The sequence below is a fragment of the Phyllobates terribilis genome, unplaced genomic scaffold (genome assembly GCF_046119375.1).
Source record: "Phyllobates terribilis strain yellow unplaced genomic scaffold, ASM4611937v1 Scaffold_3__8_contigs__length_932513732, whole genome shotgun sequence".
Taxonomy (NCBI): domain Eukaryota; kingdom Metazoa; phylum Chordata; class Amphibia; order Anura; family Dendrobatidae; genus Phyllobates; species Phyllobates terribilis.
In genome coordinates, this window is record NW_027362763.1 from 61771772 (window position 1) to 61787303 (window position 15532).

Consider the following 15532-nt stretch of genomic DNA (forward strand, 5'->3'; position numbering starts at 1 on the left):
TCCCCATGAGAATGGGTCGGTAGTTTATATGCGTGGCTATGACGCCATAACTTATTTATTTACCATGTGTGGTTTTTTTTTTGTTATATCTTTAGGGTTTACCAGCCATCAGACGGTGGCACGCACGGCCGGCAATGTACTACTGCGTTTAGCAGACAGTCTCATCCTGCCCCTGGGGGCGAGAGATTATGGCGAAACATTGGATGGGTTTTATAAGCAAGCGGAAAGTTTCCAGGCCAATCTGAGCAAATATAACATCTCTCTAGGTAACAGTATAAATATATTAATTACTACAGTTTCCATTCAAGTGTCTGCGCTGCTGATCTCTGACTTACCCACTGAGTCAGGAACCAATATAATCCTACAGAGACCATCTATGACAAGTTTTGGGATTTCTACATATCTCTAGCTCCAGGTTTACACGAGGTCCTAGTTGTCCCCTCTTCGCTGACAATTTTTCCTCTTCTTCCAAGAGTTTTTCTTTTTTTATCATTGCCGTGACTTTCTGATCTCTTATTATTTCATCTTTTTGAGAACCAAATTGAATAGAAAAAAAACAGAGATACTGCCATTTTAATTATTTTTCTGTTTTGACCTTTAACCTAAGGAATATATATTCTGATATTCATAAAAATATTCAGCAATAAAACATTCCTTACTTAATCCGTTAAAAACAGAGAATTTTTTTTAAAAATCTAACGCATTTCTGCATTTTTTTATATATTTTTTCACATTTTATCAGTTGCCATTAAGGGTCTTGAACCTGCGATCACTTGATTCTTTGCACAATCTGTAATATTGCAGCGTATCGTAAATTTACCAATCTCCTATGAGGCTTCAAAGGTGTGCAAGCAGGAAAGACACAGGGCCCTTTAGTAGGCCCCACATCTGCCATGACAATGCCCTCCGCTGTCGGCAGTCATGTTTAGAAAAGGGATGATGAGGGTCAGAAGGAGACACCTTCCTAAAATTTCCAACCTCTTAAATGCTGCTGCTACAATTGTGGCATTTAAGCTGTAGAAATGCTGTGATCTGAGCCAGCTCTGATCGCTGCAGTCACTCGGGTGTCGGCTGTATAACAAAACCTCAGCGCACTCCATACATCAAAGTGCACATCTGCCATACAAGATATATACGGTATATATATAGATAGACACACACACACAGATATGTATGGATAGATAAAAAGAAACTAAAGAGATGAACTGGAGTATAAGTTGGTGTGCATGTGACGCGCCCCCTGGGCCATATTCTTTAGGGGAATACCCGGAGCCGGATCAGATGGGGGTTGTAGTCTCCGAGTGGCTGTGACCCGGTCCGTGCCCAGGGTGTCAAGCTCAGAGTATGTGGCAGTCCTACAGATGTTACAAAGTTCGTTATGTCGACTACGCCACACGTTGGATTGCGGTCACTACGGCCGCCGCTGCAGCAGGGTCCGCTGAGGCTGATGGTGTTGGTGCAGCTTTAGATAGTATAACCCCCAACGGGAGGGGTATGGCCTCAGGGGGTCAGGTGCAGAGGATGGGGGTTGTGGTGGTGCAGCGTAGATGGTAATTAAAGACAGAGTCGGGTTGTGCAGTTCAGGGTGTTTACTTACTGCAGATATTCCGGTCACTCCGGCCTTGAGTGACCACCCGAGCCGTGCTGCGTCCACCAGGTCCTGGATTCAGCCAACCCCCAAGCAAGTCCGGAGCGTGTCCCTGAGCCCTCCTTCTTGTCCTTTCTTCTGGCCGTCCCCACCAGGGATCCACCTAGGTCCAGCTCCCTCGGGCCTTCTGTTGGGAGACCCTTGGCCTTGGGTTCCCTGACCCTACATGTGGTTTGCCTTCAGGGTAGATGTGGAGGGTGGCCGTGGCAGATCCTGCCCACGGCCTCCGGTCTCTGGCTGAGGTGTGCTTTTGCCCCCACCAGTTTGGGATCCGGTACCCTTTTGCCAACTCTTCACCCTAGGTTTGTATGTGGGTTCTCAGAGTTCCTTCTTGTTTCCCCCTCTGGGTCTTTCTTGCTCCTCTCTCACTCTTGCTCTGGGGCTGCTCTGCTCTCTTCCTCTGACTTCTCACAGACTGACAGACTGACCCTGATCTTAGATGGTGCCCACCTTAAATACTCCCTCTATGTGTGAGCTCAGGTGACCAGCACCCAATGAGCTCCTATCTTTACCCAGGCTGCTCCCCCTATCTGCCCCTACACTACTGGGATGTACCACCCCCCTCCCACTCCAGCCAGGAACAGACTCGGTCGTACCTGCACATTTCTAAGTGGGAGTACCGTTGGTCTGCTCCTCGGAAATGGGATGTGTGTAGTGCATGCAGCTTTCTGAGCTCAGTTCCACACTCCATCCTTACCCGGGAGTGGAATATCACACCTCTGGTTGAGGTGCAATACCCCTGTAGCAGCCGAATCCTCAGGGTGCTACATTCCCCCCTGGTAAATCACAGCACGTCCTCGGGCTGTAAGACAAAACATCCACAAACATACATTTTTTTTTTTTTTTTCATAAACATAAACATAATAAAACATCATATAAAACTTTTCATATAAACATTCTTTCTTCTTTTTCTGGTTCCTCCTCCGGACACTGTGCAACGTGTGTCCGGGAAAAGTGCGACAGTCTCTTAGAAAAATGGTTTTCCTATAAAACCGGTAGGGGGCGCTTTAGGAAGCGCAACTATATACAAAGGGGTATGGCCGCTCTCAGTCCTCGGCCAGGTAATGGGAATAGGGATGACCGCTCTCAGTCCTCGGTCAGAGGGATTAAGGGAAATACCGGTAACAGTTCAATTCGCTGGTCCCAACGGGGACTATATTAGCAACAGTTCACTGTGCCCCGACGGGCAACTATTTACAGTCTCTACTCCGCTGTACTCAACGACAACGTCCTCCTGCTCTTTCTTTGTGGACAGTTTCAGTTTCAGACCCGTCCGGGCACGTAGGCTGGGCGAACAGATCTTCTCCCAGATGCGGCACTCTTGGTTTTATGGGCGCGGTGGTGGTGGCGCCCGGGTTGCCCAGGCCTTGCGGCCAGGCCTGGGGCACCTGGAAAGTGAAGGGCACCGTAAGGACGGCGGCGCCCTGGGCTACTTGGCCCTGCGACCAGGCCGGTGGCTCCGCGGAGGTAGGGGGCGCTGTTGGTATTGCGGCGCCCGGGGGTACTAGGCCTTGCGACCAGGCCGATGGTACTTCCTGCTTGGTCACGCTCGGGGTCGAGGCGTATGACGTCACAGGGGTCGCGGCTCCCGTTTGAGGCCTAGTCTGCGGCGGTGACGTTGCGGTTACGGGCACGGCAGGGGGTACTTCGGGCTCTGCGACGGGGAGCTGGGGCAGGTACGCGGTTTCCCGGTTTGGGGTAGAAACGTCCCCTTTACCTGCCTCCTTTCGTTCGGCTCCCTTCTCGGCGCCGTCTCCGGCCTTCAGTCCTCCTGCGCCATCCTCAGAGGCGGTCTGTCTCCTCGTCTCGGGTGGCGTGCTCCGCTGACGAGTTCTTGTCTGCTGGGCCATCTCACGGCTCCATTCTGCTAACGTCTCTCGTTGCACCCGGGCCATCCTCCGTGCGAGGCCCTCCAGCGCAGTCTGTGCACACTCCCGATCTCGGGGGAGCTGTGCCAAGACCTCCACTAAGCCTAGTGGGGTCGTTGCTTCTAGCAGGCTCCTGACCAACGGGTCGGTGCTGCTCTGCTCTCCTTCCGTTGTCTCCAGCAGGCTCCTGGCCAGCGGGCCGGTGCTGCTCTGCTCTTCTCCCATCTCCGGGTAAGCTTCTTCTGGACTCAGCTCTAGGCTTCTTGTCTCCGGGTGCGCTCTCTCCAGACTGCTCCAGGCGACACCCATCTTTGCTCTCTCCTTCTCAGTCCTCCCACTTCGAGGGCGGTCCCGGGGCCACTTCGTGATTGTCAGCTCCAGGGGCAGTTCTTTCACGCTGACAGACACCTCTAGCATCACAGTCTCTGTTGGTGGGGGCGGTTTCCACTTTTGGCGCCATTTTCGGTCCTGGCCCACGATGGGAGGTGGCCTCTTGCCACCCTCTGGCACGCCCATAATGGCGTCCGCTCTTCCAAGGCGGGAAACCTTTGGAAATGGCGGGAATCGTCTCCCAGTGGCGGGAAACTCTGCAGATGGCGGGAAAAAGCTGTTAATGGCGGACAACCGGCGGGAATCGATCTGTGACGGAGTCCGATGGCGGGGACCCTCCGGAACCGGCAGGAGACTTCTTTTTGAGGTAAACTTGTTCTTTTCTTCAGGCACGCAGTACCCGGTTGTTGCGGGCACGTTATCCTGCCGACTACGCCAAAGTTGACGCGCCCCCTGGGCCATATTCTTTAGGGGAATACCCGGAGCCGGATCAGATGGGGGTTGTAGTCTCCGAGTGGCTGTGACCCGGTCCGTGCCCAGGGTGTCAAGCTCAGAGTATGTGGCAGTCCTACAGATGTTACAAAGTTCGTTATGTCGACTACGCCACCCGTTGGATTGCGGTCACTACGGCCGCCGCTGCAGCAGGGTCCGCTGAGGCTGATGGTGTTGGTGCAGCTTTAGATAGTATAACCCCCAACGGGAGGGGTATGGCCTCAGGGGGTCAGGTGCAGAGGATGGGGGTTGTGGTGGTGCAGCGTAGATGGTAATTAAAGACAGAGTCGGGTTGTGCAGTTCAGGGTGTTTACTTACTGCAGATATTCCGGTCACTCCGGCCTTGAGTGACCACCCGAGCCGTGCTGCGTCCACCAGGTCCTGGATTCAGCCAACCCCCAAGCAAGTCCGGAGCGTGTCCCTGAGCCCTCCTTCTTGTCCTTTCTTCTGGCCGTCCCCACCAGGGATCCACCTAGGTCCAGCTCCCTCGGGCCTTCTGTTGGGAGACCCTTGGCCTTGGGTTCCCTGACCCTACATGTGGTTTGCCTTCAGGGTAGATGTGGTGGGTGGCCGTGGCAGATCCTGCCCACGGCCTCCGGTCTCTGGCTGAGGTGTGCTTTTGCCCCCACCAGTTTGGGATCCGGTACCCTTTTGCCAACTCTTCACCCTAGGTTTGTATGTGGGTTCTCAGAGTTCCTTCTTGTTTCCCCCTCTGGGTCTTTCTTGCTCCTCTCTCACTCTTGCTCTGGGGCTGCTCTGCTCTCTTCCTCTGACTTCTCACAGACTGACAGACTGACCCTGATCTTAGATGGTGCCCACCTTAAATACTCCCTCTATGTGTGAGCTCAGGTGACCAGCACCCAATGAGCTCCTATCTTTACCCAGGCTGCTCCCCCTATCTGCCCCTACACTACTGGGATGTACCACCCCCCTCCCACTCCAGCCAGGAACAGACTCGGTCGTACCTGCACATTTCTAAGTGGGAGTACCGTTGGTCTGCTCCTCGGAAATGGGATGTGTGTAGTGCATGCAGCTTTCTGAGCTCAGTTCCACACTCCATCCTTACCCGGGAGTGGAATATCACACCTCTGGTTGAGGTGCAATACCCCTGTAGCAGCCGAATCCTCAGGGTGCTACACATGCAGAATGTAAGCACATATTCACACTGGTCACTAAACAGACAAAACCCAAGATAAAAACATAATAAGCAAATACCTTGCAGTAAATAAATAAACAGAAACAGTGTATGAAAATAACATAGGGTGCTTAGTTAACATAATGTTGATTAAAATGTAAAAGCCATTCCACCATGTCATGGTGACCCTATTTGAGATGGTCCTAACCTTTATTAAAACCTTACCATTTGTAAAGTGGCGTGCATGTGGAGGACAGACCAGGCTAGTGGACACCTTGACATGGTGGGATGGCTTTTGCATTTTTTTTAATCAAAATTATGTTAACTAAGCACCTTATATTATTTTCATGCACTATTGCTGTTTATCTATTTACTGCAGGGTATTTGCTTATTATATCTTTATCTTGGGTTTTGTCTGTTTAGTGGCCAGTGTGAACATGTGCTTACACGTTGGATGCATACCAACTTATATTCTAGTTCATCTCTTTAGGTTTTTGTTTCAGTCTGTTTGCACCCTATGCATATAACAGTGTGACCTGCTTTTTTTTTGAGCTGGACATTATATTCATGAAGTTCCCCATGACTGCGTGTCCACTAGCCGGGTCTCAGTCCTTCTCAGCCCTTATCCACATGCACGTCATTTGACAAATGGTAAGGTTTTAATAGTACAGGTTAGGACCATCTCGAATAGGGTCACAGTGACGTGGTGGGATGGCTTTTACATTTTTTTGATCAAAATTTTGTTAACTAAGCACCTTATATTATTTTCATGCCCTATTGCTTTTTTTATATTTACTGGAGGGTATTTGCTAATTATGTTTTTATTATGGTTTATATATCATTTTACTAATAAAAAAAAGTAATTGCAAAAAAAAAATCTATCTATAAATGTATACATCTCTATCTATATCTTTGGTACTCCCATAATTATACTTACCTATACAACAAAGTTACCAAGTAATTTTTACCGCAATATGAACGTTGGAAAAACTAAACTCAAAAATAGCGTCAGAATTTCTGTTTCTTTGTTTTTTTTTATTCCACCCCATTTGCCTCACTTGGATTTTTGTTCCCGTTAAATTATATGACAAAATGAATGATGTTTTTAAAACTACATCTCGTCCCGCAAAAGAAAGTCCTATGGCTATGTCGATTGAAAAATAAGTTTTGGCTGTTATAAGATGGGGAGGAGAAAGCGAAGAAACGTCAGCATCTTCAAGAGGTTGATGATTCTTAACGTGGTACATAAATAAAAGATGTTAACAATGAATGTCTTATAATGAGGGTACGGAACATCCATACTATGAGTTTTTATTGACTGGCTAAACAGTGAGTCAAAAATGACCAATCACGTATCCAAAATGGCAACCACTCCTGTAGATGTATCACATGAGCCATAGCTCCTTGAAGGTTTCAAAATGGCTGTGTATATTACTGAGCTTTCTAAATGTCTGTCTTTACAGAGCCATTAAAATGGGCCATTAATAGATATAAGGCAGCAGCTGACTCCTTGGAAGAAGTCATTAAGAAACTATCGGACTCTGATAAGACGTAAGTGTTATGGGAACCTAATGATCTACTTAAGAGGCCTCTTACTAACATCTCAGATTCCCCCACCCACAAAAACAGCGCTGCACATACAATGTGGCTGTACCTGGTACTGCAGTTTAGTCACATCTACTTGAATTGACTGCAATACTAGGTCCTGGGGGGTCGGACACAGATAGCCTTTCCCTTTAAGGAGGACTTTTGGACTGGGATGTTGATGCCTTTGGAGCCGTAACGTGTACATTTTTATACATTTTGGTCCAGCTCATTGCTTTCTGTGTCTGTATTTCCAGACCTTTGAGGATACGGATGATAAACGACCAGCTTATGCTCCTGGATAGATCCTTCACAAACAATTTTGCTTTTCCAGACAGACTCTATTTCAGGTACAAATGGATTTCAGGGGATTAAGAAATAAGAAAGAACCATATTGTTCCATCAGTGGTGCTCAGATGGTCTCCTGTCCTCTCTGTTACTATGCTGCAGCAATCACAAGCTACGCAACCACATGACCGCTGCAGCCAGTCAATGGCTTTATATGAAGGCACAGCTGCTGAGGCCAGTGATTGGTTGTAGGGGTCTTGTGGCTGTGCTGCTTGTGATCGCTACAGCATAGGAAAAAAAGATCGGCTGTGACCACCAGTTCTTGCTCATTCCTTATGAATATTGCACACGTGTGATCACTAGAGATGATTGAATCTCCCAAAATTGGTTTCATACAGATTTGATGCGGGGCGATTAAACTTAGTTTTAATTTTAATCTGCCTCGAAAAGGCGTTTATTATGTTTTGGGGTCATAAGAAACCTCAGAGCATAACAAATGGAGGGGTTCGAAATAAAGAGACATTAAATTCACCGGCCTTAAGCCCACCCCTCTCCTGTCCTAGGCCCGCCCCTCACCTGTCCTAGGCCCGCCCCTCACCTGTCCTAGACCCACCGCTCAACTGTCCTAGGCCCATTCTTTACCTGTCCTAGGCCCACCCCTCACCTGTCCTAGGCCCATCCTTTACCTCTCCTAGGCCCACCCCTCACCTATCCTTGGCCTACCCTTCACCTATCCTAGGCTCAATCTTCACCTGTCCTAGGCTCAACCCTCACCTGTCCTAGGTCCACCCCTCACCTGTCCTAGGCCCCCCTTCACCTGTCCTAGGCCCACCCTTCACCTGTCCTAGGCCCAACCTTCACCTGTCCTAGGCCCACCCTTCACCTGTCCTAGGCCCACCCCTCACCTGTCCTAGGCCCACCCCTCACCTGTCCTAGGCCCGCCCCTCACCTGTCCTAGGCCCAACCTTCACCTGTCCTAGGCCCACCCTTCACCTGTCCTAGGCCCACCCCTCACCTGTCCTAGGCCCACCCCTCACCTGTCCTAGGCCCACCCCTCACCTGTCCTAGGCCCGCCCCTCACCTGTCCTAGGCCCGCCCCTCACCTGTCCTAGACTCACCGCTCAACTGTCCTAGGCCCATTCTTTACCTGTCCTAGGCCCACCCCTCACCTGTCCTAGGCCCATCCTTTACCTCTCCTAGGCCCACCCCTCACCTATCCTTGGCCTACCCTTCACCTATCCTAGGCTCAATCTTCACCTGTCCTAGGCTCAACCCTCACCTGTCCTAGGTCCACCCCTCACCTGTCCTAGGCCCCCCTTCACCTGTCCTAGGCCCACCCTTCACCTGTCCTAGGCCCAACCTTCACCTGTCCTAGGCCCCCCCTTCACCTATCCTAGGCCCACCCCTCACCTGTCCTAGGCCCACCCTTCACCTGTCCTAGGCCCAACCTTCACCTGTCCTAGGCCCACCCTTCACCTGTCTTAGGCCCACCCCTCACCTGTCCTAGGCCCACCCCTCACCTGTCCTAGGCCCACCCCTCACCTGTCCTAGGCCCGCCCCTCACCTGTCCTAGGCCCGCCCCTCACCTGTCCTAGACCCACCGCTCAACTGTCCTAGGCCCATTCTTTACCTGTCCTAGGCCCACCCCTCACCTGTCCTAGGCCCATCCTTTAGCTATCCTAGGCCCACCCCTCACCTATCCTTGGCCTACCCTTCACCTATCCTAGGCTCAATCTTCACCTGTCCTAGGCTCAACCCTCACCTGTCCTAGGTCCACCCCTCACCTGTCCTAGGCCCCCCTTCACCTGTCCTAGGCCCACCCTTCACCTGTCCTAGGCCCAACCTTCACCTGTCCTAGGCCCACCCTTCACCTGTCCTAGGCCCACCCCTCACCTGTCCTAGGCCCACCCCTCACCTGTCCTAGGCCCACCCCTCACCTTTCTTAGGCCCCCCCTTCACCTTTCTTAGGCTCACCCCTCATCTGTCCTGGAGCAGCAGTTCTGCGCCCAGTTTTCTGCTGCTTCAGATTGGTCATGAATCATTCTTCACTCTTAGTCATTGGCTTGGATCTTCTGGCACTGATTAGGTCTCACATGGTCTCAAAGGGAACGAGGCATTTCAGTGATGCCTGGCACGTCCCATGAACAGCTTGGGACAACGCATGTGCTTCATATTCATCAAACCACATGTGACCGTATGGGGCCTAGTCGGCATCGGAAAATTTGGACCTTAAACTGATCTGAAGAGTGAAGGCCGATCCATAGCGAGTAGAGGACCAAAATGGCAGCTGCAACAGGTGATGGGCAAGACTTAAAACAGTTGATTATATTTTATTCTTTTTTTAACCCCTTCCTGGACCTATAAAGAATTCAGCTAAAAAGCAAATCCCATTTTTTTGGGAGATTCGTACCAAATTCACACCTCTCCATACACTTCTGTGGGTGGGGTACTGTACATATGTGACCACTGCTCCCATATACAGTGAATGAAATATGTGCATTACTCCTCGATTCAGAAAGGGGGAGATGGGGTCACCTGTCTTGGGATTGGTGAGGGTCCTAGCATTCAGAGCCTCAAGGATGATGTTTATCACCGATCCTGTGATGACACTGTGTGTCACTATCACCACAAATCCCCACTTTCCCTGATAGTTATACAGTTCCCTTTCTTTTCTTTCCTGTGTAGCCATGTTCTCTGGGCCACCCGTAGTTCCTCCGTGGCAACCTTCCCAGGTCTGGCAGATGCCTATCAGACGGCCATTGAAAACGACATCAGACATAACTGGGATCTTGTGCACCGCCAGCTCACCATCGCCATCCAGGCTGTGGACAATGCGGCATCCACATTACAGACAGTCACCAAAATATAAGGGAAAAGCTCAATTACTCTACAACCGGAGACCCCCCACTGTGATTGGTAAGGGGTAGACATGAGCGAATCGCTTCTAGGTGAACTGAATTCACCAAAAATTCACCAGAAAAGGTCTGGACATTTTTTTTTAAAATTATACTTTGCCTATTCTGACCTTTTCACCTGGTCTGAACCCTTTGTTTATTAAACTCTGGGGTGAGGAGAGACCCCAGGGGTTAATAAGACCCCATTCAGACCTCGGTGATTTTTCCCGTATGTGTACGAGACGTTTTCTCAAACAAACCTGAAAATCGCCGAGCACATTGATGGCATCCGAGTGCTGTTTGAGGTCTTCCACTGAACCATAGACTTGCGTTGGTGAGTTTGATCGGGGACTCAGATCAAGACCAGACATGTCTCCATGTTTTGGTGCGGACCTTTGGGTCCTCCTATAAACACGGACATGTGATAACCCGATAGACTATAATAGAAGTATATTTTATCCGTGGAAAACTTGACGTCTGAATGTTCCCTAGGAAATATCCGAAATTGGAATCCAGCACTACGCTTGGATTTGGCCGAGAAATTCAATTTGCATCAGATTTATTGGATGAGAATCAAATTTCCTGGCAAAATTCGAGTTAGCTGATGAATTAGAAGTTCGGCCGATTTATTTGTTCCTCATTAATAGGGGGTAATAATACAATTGTACAAATAGTCAAAGTCCATCCTATTTATCTCAAAGGAATTTTGTGTGCTTGCCAAAACAATAAAAAAATAAATAAAAAAAAAGTCTACAATTGTGGAATTTTCTGATGTGCTTTAATTCTATACCCTTAGACGTTAGTATTTTCAGTGTATTTTGCATTTCTTTCTTTTAGCCACTAGATGACGCACCAACATAGTCTGAATTTCCTGTTGAACTTTTCACAAAACGCCTCCGCCGGATTTCCAATATTTTTCAACATCATTAAGCTGGTTGTTTGCATAACCTTAAATGTTTATATGTTCCATTATTACATTTATTAATCAATAGAGAGAGGAGGATTTATTTCTGGCGATGGCGCTCAGCAGTTGAAATATGCGCCAAATTCAATAATGAGGTGAACCGCTCACAATGAATTCAGCACATCTTACACCAGCGCTGCTTTCATTAAAGAAGCTCTCCTCCTCCTCCAATCAAAATTTGTATCCCTTTAATATATTGCAATCATCATATTATGTAGCACTGTGTACTTACAATTGCTCATTTTGCCTTTCTACCCAGCTAATTTTTCTCTTTTCCATTAGGTCTATGACATCACGGGATTAATAACTGACTCGCTGAATCCTTCTAAGCTCTATGTAGAAACAGGAGGTCAGTTTTCCATGCATGACTCATCAGTCTCTGCAAAAGTCCTTGGCAGTGTGGGAGCTGATCAGGTGGGTCAGGATTTGAAGAGGGGAATGATTTCTGCAGGGACAAGAGACTTCCTGTTTCTACATAGAGCAGAAAAAAAGAGAAGAATTAGCTGGGTAGAAAGGCAAAATGAGCAATTGTAAGTACACAGTGCAATATATTATTAAGAGGATAAAAACGTTGATGGGAGGAGGAGGAGTGCTTCTTTAAGACTGGCGTACAAAATGTCATGTCTTAATGAATCGGGGCCATAGTTCAAGACAAATCAAGGTATCACAATGAATTAATTGTGGTGAAATGGTGAAAACCTCATGTTTTCTCGTACTGAAGTGGGTTCATGTCAGCATCTCTAGCAGCGTAGGGCAGTGAACAAATGTCTCACTTTTAGATATGACTACAAGTTGTAGTTTTGATTAGCAACACTCATTTTGCAATATAATATAAGAGGGGAGTTCATTAAGTTATCTACCCCACATGTTCAGTCAGCGTTCAAGAGCTGGGCTTTTCTGTGTATGTTGTCTGGACATGCAATGGACACAATAGAAGTTCAGTCTGTTGAAAGTGTAAGGAGATGGACATATTGCCCAACGTTCCCTCTTGAAGAACAAGTGTAATGTTATGTTGTGTAATGTGAATTATGACTTGTGTCAATGTTGTGTGCTGCCTGACAGTAGGGAAAGCGAGAGTTAATATTTGGGACTAACCCAAAGTGGGAGGGGTTAACCTGAATGGACAGATGTAGTTTCCTGTCTGAATCTTAGATAGGGCCCAGAGTACATAGAAGATCTAAGGTTTGATGTGAGCAGAGCCGCATGACATGGGTGTCCTTAACGAGAGAGGAGACCGAGACAGAGGATAGCGAGATCCTGGAGGAGAGAAAGAGAGAGAAGTGACCGAAAGAACAGAGTAATTGATCAGAGATGGGTCCTGGGTCAGGACACCTAGCCATACGGCCCACAGTTTATAACTCACAGGCCTAGGCCTCGACGGAACAAAGTGCGTGAGATGAGGAGAGTGCCCCGGGTGGGAGTTCCAGAGTGTCAGTGGCAGAGAAAATAACGACCGGCCATACTGGCAACATAGTTCGATTGAGGGGAAAGAAGATGCAGAACCGAGGGTTGAACAATGGACTCTTCCTAGCTGGACTGTAGTACTGAGCTGGGCTGTGGTAAAGTAGAAAGGAATGGTAAAAATAGAGAACAAGAGGGTAAAGAAAAAGGGATTGAAACTGTGTGTGGAAAATGCACCATATTGTAAAGGAAATGTTCATCAAGTTGTGTACCTGCTATCTTCTGTATATAATTCCTCCCAAGTTATCGTTGAGTAAAAAGTTTATTTTTGACTGGTGGTCTCCCTCATTGAACTGTCAAACATCTGGTCCTGGCCAACCAAAGTCATCGGTTACATGTGGCCTGCAAAGACGTAGCTCCCCCACAGCACAAGTTCACACACCCAGCCAGGACCCCCACCTTCATGTAACATGCCAGGGCATAAGAGATGAGCACCTCGCCCATGGCTACCGCCCCACGCCTCAATCCAAAAGCACTGGAAGAGACAGGATGGCAAGTGCAATCCAATGTGGCTCTACAAAGAAAGAGAGGGATTTGGAGCTTCATTCGGTGCTTAAATTTCTTAGAGTGCTTTCACACTGCGTTCTGGCACTCGTTCGTTGGTCCTGTCAGAGCTTACGTTCGAATCCCCCATTAAACGGGATTCGGGCATATGCGCCAACGAGACCATAGAATAAATGGTGCTGGCAGAGCGTACAGTGGGTAGGGAAAGTATTCAGACCCCTTTACATTTTTCACTCTTTGTTTCATTGCAGCCATTTGGTAAATTCTAAAAAGTTCATTTTTTTTTCTCATTAAAGTACACTCTGCACCCCATCTTGACTGAAAAAAAACAGAAATGTAGAAATGTTTGCAAATTTATTAAAAAAGAAAAACTGAAATATCACATGGTCATAAGTATTCAGACCCTTTGCTCAGACACTAATATTTAAGTCACATGCTGTCCATTTCCTTCTGATCCTCCTTGAGATGGTTCTACTCCTTCATTGGAGTCCAGCTGTGTTTAATTAAACTGATAGGACTTGACTTGGAAAGGCACACACCTGTCTATATAAGACCACACAGCTCACAGTGCATGTCAGACCAAATGAGAATCATGAGCTCAAAGGAACTGCCCAAGGAGCTCAGAGACAGAATTGTGGCAAGGCACAGATCTGATCAAGATTACAAAAGGATTTCTGCATTACTCAAGGTTCCTAACAGCACAGTGGCCTCCATAATCCTTAAATGGAAGAAGTTTGGGACCACCAGAAGTCTTCCTAGACCTGGCCATCTAGCCAAACTGAGCAATCGTGGGAGAAGAGCCTTGGTGAGAAAGGTAAAGAAGAACCCTAAGATCACTGTGGCAGTTCCAGATATGCAGTAGGGAGATAGGAGAAAGTTCCACAAAGTCAACTATCACTGCAGCCCTCCACCAGTCGGGCCTTTATGGCAGAGTGGCCTGACGGAAGCCTCTCCTCAGTGCAAGACATATGAAAGCCTGCATAGAGTTTGCTCAAAAATACATGAAGGACTCTCAGACCATGAGAAATAAGATTCTATGGTCTGATGTGACGAAGATAGAACTTTTTAGTGATAATTCTAAGCAGTATGTGTGGGAAAACCAGGCACTGCTCATCACCTGCCCAATACAATCCCAACAGTGAAACATGGTGGTGGCAGCATCATGCTATGGGGGTGGTTTTCAGCTGCAGAGACAGGACGACTGGTTGCAATTGAAGGAAACATGAATGCGGCCAAGTACAGAGATATCCTGGATGAAAACCTCTTCCAGAGTGCTCTGGACCTCAGACTTTGCCAAAGCTTCACCTTCCAACAAGACAATGACCCTAAGCACACAGCTAAAATAACAAAGGAGTGGCTTCAGAGCAACTCTGTGACCATTTTTGACTGGCCCAGCCAGAGCTCTGACCTAAACCCAATTGAGCATCTCTGGAGAGACCTGAGAATGGCTGTCCATCAACGTTCACATTCCAACCTGACAGAACTGGAGAGGATCTGCAAGGAAGAATGGCAGAGGATCCCCAAATCCAGGTGTGAAAAACTTGTTGCATCATTCCCAAGATGACTCATGGCTGTACTAGCTCAAAAGGGTGCTTCTACTCAATACTGAGAAAAGGTTCTGAATACTTATGACCATGTGAGATTTCACTTTTTCTTTTTTAATAAATTTACAAAAATTTCTACATTTCTGTTTTTTTTTTCAGTCAAGATGGGGTGCAGAGTGCACTTTAATGAGAAAAAAATGAACTTTTTAGAATTTACCAAATGGCTGCAATGAAATAGAGTGAAAAATGTAAACGGTTCTGAATACTTTCTGCACCTACTGTATGTGTGCCCTGTTGCGCATAGTTTTCCGTTATGTACGCCCATTGGAGGCGGACACTCAGACGTAGTAGACTGGGCACCCCCAATGAAGGATCTCTTGCAAAACAAGCAATCCCACCAACAGGAGCGTCGCTGAGTGGGACTGCCACCATTTTGTTGTAGCCTGGAACGCTAGAGGCAGCGGGCCCGATCACATGATCGGCAGCAGACCCGCACACCTCTGCAGACCCCGGACGCCTGGAAAGATTCCTTCCATGTCGCAACCTGCTGCCCGAAGCAGGAGGAGGCAGGTTACTGCAAGAAAGATCCCTGGAAGGGCTCCTGCGGCACCTCTGGGGTCTAGGAGCCACGTCAGGTGAAAGACGCTCCGGTGGCCTGGTCCTGCACATACCGTGGACCGAAGGTAACGCAGCCTCACCTTCAGCCGCCAAACCTCCCAGGATCTCCTGCATTCTTGCCCCCAATCATTGAAATATCCCAGTGGTATTACTGGTAAGTGTAAATAACCAAAAAACTCCAGACCTCCTCGGTAGTAACATC

General features: G+C 48.1%; 1 protein-coding gene across 1 annotated transcript in view; it reads left to right on the forward strand.

The window, feature by feature from the left end:
• The window catches only part of LOC141258799 (aminopeptidase NAALADL1-like), a 52088-nt gene extending 41112 nt beyond the window's left edge, over window positions 1-10976 (forward strand). The window contains exons 16-19 of the mRNA XM_073673934.1: window positions 96-266; window positions 6937-7024; window positions 7315-7407; window positions 10031-10976. Of these exons, the coding sequence (XP_073530035.1) occupies window positions 96-266; window positions 6937-7024; window positions 7315-7407; window positions 10031-10214 (536 nt within the window). The 3' untranslated portion in view covers window positions 10215-10976. The remainder of the gene's footprint in view (window positions 1-95; window positions 267-6936; window positions 7025-7314; window positions 7408-10030) is intronic.
• Window positions 10977-15532: the final 4556 nt, after the last annotated feature.